The sequence below is a fragment of the Asparagus officinalis genome, chromosome 4 (genome assembly GCF_001876935.1).
Source record: "Asparagus officinalis chromosome 4, Aspof.V1, whole genome shotgun sequence".
In the NCBI taxonomy this organism is placed as follows: Eukaryota; Viridiplantae; Streptophyta; class Magnoliopsida; order Asparagales; family Asparagaceae; genus Asparagus; species Asparagus officinalis.
In genome coordinates this window covers 68,778,882-68,785,005 of record NC_033797.1, presented here as the reverse complement: position 1 = coordinate 68,785,005, position 6,124 = coordinate 68,778,882, and the positions used below count along the sequence as shown (strand labels likewise).

The following is a 6,124-nucleotide window of genomic DNA, read 5'->3' as shown; positions in this document are numbered from 1 at the left end:
TGCAAATCAGAATCTGCTGTTTATGAGAAAATTAGAATAACTTATGGATATTCATCAACATTATCTCAAAAGTTTCTGACTTTTCTGATGTTTTGATTTATATCAATGTTCAGTGAGGATTGTGATTTTTGAGATTGCTAATCATGATCTGAAAATATCTAATTCCGCCTGCTTTTCCTTGATAAAATTTTGCTTTTATCAGTATGTGTTGTTTGTGCTTGTACTTGATCCGAAATGCTAGATATCCATCAGTGTTAAAATCTCTTATATCAAATATTTGAAGTTATGTAAATGGGTTTAAAAATTACTTTCTGCATGATGACGGATGGTGTTTTATCTTGTTCTCAGTGACTATGAAATGTTCAAATTTTCTATAATTTTATTCCAGGGGTTTTCATCATGTTCAAAGTTGAAGCTTATTGAGAATCCAACTTCGATTAATTATAGACGATTACTGCCCTTCCTTAAGGACATAACCAAGGATGGCTCAAGTAAACAATTCTTTCTCATGCTCCTTACTTCACTTGTTGCATACCTTCATCATGCCAATGAAACTAGAAATCTCATTTTTCCTTTAAATTGGTATGATGCAGGTGGCATTGAAGTCATTCGCTCCCATAAATTCTCAGTAAAAGTTGAAAACCCCATGAAAGAAATGCCACCTTTGCTCACTCCGTCATCTGAAAAACAAAATCATGCTGCACCCTTGGCAGATTCCCCCATGATAAATTCCCATGGAAATGTTGATCGTGACAAAAATCAAGTACTACAAGACCGTAATCTTGATGCCCATGTGGAGATTGTCAAGAAACCTATGAAGGTCGAATCACCCACTTCATGCGGGGGGAGTAAAATGCTATCCGAGGTTACTACTAAAGAGGAGGTAAATGAAAACAACATGGATGAGCTCAAAAGACGGGACCACGAAATAGCAAACAAAGAGAAAGATGGAAGTGATGCTGAAAAGTTGAAGGTGTCTGAAAATTGCAGAGAGGATATAGTTCAGAGCACGCCACCAGATGCTGAGTTGACCAGAAAACTTGATGGCACGGAATTTGGGAGTGGAAGAACCATTTCGCCTTTGAAATCAGCATTGAAGAATACATCCAGGAATTATACGGTAAATGTCTAATAGTTTCTATAGTGTTGAAAGTTTATAATTTGTTGGTTTTGTTAAGGTCAGGCTTCCTATATTATTTTTTACTTATAATTTTTAAAGTAAGCTATCTTTATCTCTTGTATATATGGTCTAGGAGGGTTTCTTTTGTCCCCTTCCCCTTTTTATGTTTACTTTGGGTTTAAGATTTTTCATTTAAACTTCATGAGGAAGATGATGATGACGATATTCTCTTATAGCCAAGTGACTTCCAAAATAAACTTAAATCAATTTCAGGGGCTTGTTTCTTGCTCGAGGTCAAAATTGTATCGGAATCCAAGCTCCTTCAACTATAGAAGACTTCTACCATATCTTTCGGATCTAGCCAAACATGAATCAAGTAGCTTTCATCTGACCTTGTTTATTTATTTCTAATTGCCATTGTGCAAATCTGACTTGCTTCTATAACTTTATTCGATGTAGGTGGCTTGGAAATTATAGATTCCAAAAATATAAAAGTTGAAAATAGCATTGAGGAAAGGTCTCCAATGTCAAATGACACCCCTTTACCGAGAAAGCATAACAGTCCTGTACTCCTGGTAGATTCTCCACCTTCACATTTGCAACAAAATGAAAACTTGGAGATGAACCATGTTCCAGAAAATCCTGGTTTAGATTCTGAAGGAGATACTCAGAATCCTGTTACAAAAGAATCCAATTCATGCAGCAAAAGCAAACTGCAAATATTTGGCGATACAAGTGGCACTCCTCCTGAAAGATCAGATTTTGAGTTTGAGATGTTATGGAAATCATCCTCTACTCCTACAATTCCTGAAGGTTTGTCATTCAGAGAACTGTCTGGCAGCATGCTAGAGTTCTCACACTCACCCATGGAAACTGTTGATAGACCATATAAAAATGTGTCTCAGTTTGAAGTCCCTAGCAGTGCCATGAATCGAGCCCTTGCTCCTAAAAAGGGCATCTTGAAAAAGCAGCCAAGAGGATGTAAAGGGATTTGTATGTGTTTAGATTGTTCGTCATTCCGTGTCCATGCAGAAAGGGCTTATGAATTTTCAAGGAAGCAGATGTCAGATGCTGATGAGGTGGTAGAACAGTTAATCAAGGAATTATCCTGCTTGCGGAATATAGTGGAGAGATCTGTTGTGCCAGTGGTTGATGGTCCTGGAAGCTATACTGTTCTTCCAATCAGTCAGGTAATTGCTTGGTTTTTCTTTATTGCATGTTAAGTAGACAGGGCCATCTCAATTCTTTTTACAGCATGTTAAGACAACATTTTCCTACCTTTGTAACCCATTCAAAGCTATTTTTTATAATTGTTTGGGGAGAGATTATGTCAAATTTTGTGATGGCTGATCTCCCATCCTATGGCTGCCCTCAATTATAGTTGTCATGTAGAATATGGAAGAGCCTTGAAGAGTGCCCTACATGAACTTTTTATAATATCTACAGCCAGTAGTTGCATTTTTTAATACTAATGTTGCATATAGCCAGGGCAAAAGTAATAAAGGAGCTATTTGGTCAAGAGGTTAGGTTCGTCAGTTAGGCTACAACACTAACATATTACCATAATATTTGTGACAGAAAAGACTTACAGTCATATATATATATGCGTGTGTGTGTGCGCGCGCGTGTGTGTGTAAAAATATATTGCGTTGTGTTGTGTGCGCATATGCGCCAGTGTGTTGTGTCCAACTTAAGTGACAATAGGCCTTTTGTCACCGGGGGCAAAAGACTTTCTATCCACTCATATTATATATAAAAATATATATATACTATTATATATATATATATATTATATATATAATATATAACATAATAATTATACATCCCTTAGCAGTTACTTGGTCGGATCTATTTCTGACCTACATTATTCTCTGTTAAAACTATTCCATCATCAACAACTTCATACATGGCGAACCAATTCTGGGTTGGTAGGATACATGTCAGAGGAGCATGAAATCTATGATGTGTTTATTCTTATTTTCGTTGTGATCACCAAGAGGTAAGTATTTCTCTTATCTCAAGTGATACTAATTTCAACAGAATTGGCCTTCATAATAGTCAGCTCTTTTTTGTCTTATAAAGCATTTCTAAATGCTCTTTTTGGTGATAAAGAACACAATAGACATAGGGTTTGAATCTTCATGGTCAATGGTTCTCATCCAAAGAAGGATACTTTTGGTGTTTGAGTCACAATACAAAATCTCAATCTCCTTCTTCATATTCAGCTAATTACCTAAAGAATAATATCTTCAATCCTAGCAAATAAGTAAGTATGTTTGCAAATAGAAATTTTAAGCTAAAGATACTCCAAAACTTTCAAATAGATCCTTACTACTTAAGCTGCATCAATTAAATATATGCTCTGGACTTTCCTTTAAAAAAAAGGAAGGAGAATAAGAAAAATATTTAATCTACATCACCTATAGGCTGGTTGATGGTGTTAATGGATCACTACGTTTGCCAACCTAAACTACCTGTTTTCTTTTTCACGGTAGTTCTCTGGTGAAGTATTGCCTTTTGCTAGTATTTTCAGCAGCAGGTTGTCTGGTTTATAATTGAATCTCCAAACTTCTCTTTGAAGCGGATATTACTTGTTCACTTTTTTCCTTCTCCGTTTTCTGTTTGTATACACTGAATTTGCTTTTTTCCTTTCATAATGTGGAAACTTACTACATGTAGCAGAGTGACCTTCCATCATTATGGCCATGTATCTTAAACTTTTTCATTCAAAAACAAGTAAAATGCTATTGCTATTGTTATTGATGAACTATTAAGGCAGAAAACTGCTCACTTTTATTTAAACTGTGTCCAGTAGCTCATATGCCAAATCAACATCAGCCGCAAATCAGCAATTCGACGTTAGTGTCAATAAGTGCTATTACTAACTCTTGTTTTATTTTCAGGAGCAAGTAAAAGGACTTTCTCAAAGAACCTTCAGAGTGGAAGAACAAGCAAGAAATCGTATGAGGCAAATGTTCTGCAATCTGAATGCTCACTGCAGAATTCCGGTAACCTACAAATCTTGATTGTAGAGCTTTTCTATTTGAGCTAGAAAGAAAAAATGAAGAATGAAATTCTTTATTTTATTCAATCTTCTCTACCCCTGGGAATGATAATAATCCATCGAGTGAACTATCATTTAGAAATATGTTCTGCCTGTTTTCTGAAAATCTCTAAGTTCTGTAATGAAAGTAAGCTAAACTTATTAATTACTTGCAGGGGCCAAAGGTAACTTTTTCAGACTCCGTCAACAAGAGGAACATCCCATAGATCCAAAGCGAGGCACTAGTAGGCATTAAGCGAAGTAGAGAAACCAGCTTCCTTGTACTGTGTTACAAAGTCTACAAACACTGAAGCAGTTGGCTTTTATTCAGTGTCCAAGCCTCTGTACCTGTCTAAATTTTGTATATCATACTCGTCTTTTTCGTTGTTTTTATTATTTGTACTTCTAGACTTCTCATATTTTTGTGCCTGTAATGGCAAAAGAAAGCATGGTAGGATTAAGGGTCTCAAAGCGAAACCAAAGCGTATAAAAGCGCTCAATGATGATCAGATTGAAAAGAAGAGAGCAGATTGGTAATTGCGATCGGAGAACGTGTAGTTCTTAAGGAGGATGATAGAAAGTGTATTTGGCAATAAACAAGCTTAATGTAGAGACATCAAAAACAATAGCAGTGAACTAAGTTAGGTTACAAATGTGATACAATTTTGTTGCTAAGATAATTATTTTTGACTCCTGACGCGCCACTTTGAATATTGAAGAAAATGAGATTGTCCAATCTTTTTACTGAGGGGAAATGAGATGTTTTAAATGCGTTCTGCGGTTGTTTTCAACTCTATTTTAAAGAGAACCCTTTAACTAGGCTGCTAATAGTAACAATATCATGGTGAAGACGTACTTGAGTATATATTGGAATTACAAAATTCAACCAAATGTACATATATTGTAAGCGCATTAAATATTGGATAATGTGATATCACGATTCAAGAAACAAGCACATGCTATATTGTATATTTTTACCTTCTTTTATTAAAACTAAGGGTTTAAGGAATCAATTCTCTTTGATAATGATTTGTGACTGGCTTTGTGTGGATGATATTTAAGGTAGAAATCATATATAATTCAGTACCCAAACGCCAAGGGCATTTGGTCTAGTGGTATGATTCTCGCTTTGGGTGCGAGAGGTCCCGAGTTCGATTCTCGGAATGCCCCTTTTCTTTACTCTTATATGCTTTATTTTTTTACCATTTTGTGTCCAACTAAACCATCAGGGCACAGGAAAAATAAGCACAGCGTAGAAAAGTTAAAAGGCATTTGTCATCTTCTTATTTAGGTTTATTATGTGCGAAAATTAAGCATGACAGATTTTGCTTAACCAAAAAAGTGTTGATTCTCTAGTGCAACGCATGTTTGCTGTTAATGATGAAAAAATAATAAAGTTGATCCAAGCATGTTATTGTGAAAAGAAGTAACAAGATAGGGCACAAGAAATAAATAAATAAAAATCTTCTGGTAATTTTATACGTTTGCTGGCATCATAGTATTAATTTCAAATCTTTGAGCTATCGATGATCCTTCAAAACAGGATATGATGAGTGGTAACAACTCTCATGAAAAATAAATATAAAAAATAAATAAATAAAACTTTGAGCTATTGATCGTTAATAGTAGCTACCAACCCAAGTTTTGGTCCAAAAGATCCATTGATTGTAAATTTCAAAACCTTTGCATTATCAAGATCTAATAGTTTGTGATATCTTGAAAATAGTAGACGGTCTCTCTAATTCATCAAATCTATGTCTATACTACATATAAAAGAGGATTAGAGTGCTAAAACTTTTGGTTGCCCTTTTTACCCCTCTCAAATTTGATAAATCCAACCTTAATTATTTTATTTATTTAATTTATCTCAAACTCTCATTCAATGACTCTTAAATTAAATTAATTGCACATCATCATAATAATAATATTTAATATTAGGTTCTTAGACTTTAAAGATTCAA

The 6,124-nt window shown here is 34.8% G+C and overlaps 1 protein-coding gene and 1 non-coding gene across 2 annotated transcripts in view; both read left to right on the top strand.

The window, feature by feature from the left end:
* The window catches only part of LOC109837663, a 5,295-nt gene extending 452 nt beyond the window's left edge, over positions 1-4,843 (top strand). The window contains exons 2-7 of the mRNA XM_020405985.1: positions 389-491; positions 594-1,120; positions 1,394-1,496; positions 1,580-2,310; positions 4,024-4,128; positions 4,340-4,843. Coding sequence (XP_020261574.1) covers positions 389-491; positions 594-1,120; positions 1,394-1,496; positions 1,580-2,310; positions 4,024-4,128; positions 4,340-4,390 — 1,620 coding nt within the window. The 3' untranslated portion in view covers positions 4,391-4,843. The remainder of the gene's footprint in view (positions 1-388; positions 492-593; positions 1,121-1,393; positions 1,497-1,579; positions 2,311-4,023; positions 4,129-4,339) is intronic.
* On the top strand, positions 5,262-5,333 carry TRNAP-UGG. Its single transcript has one exon. It is a non-coding gene; the product is annotated as a tRNA-Pro (tRNA).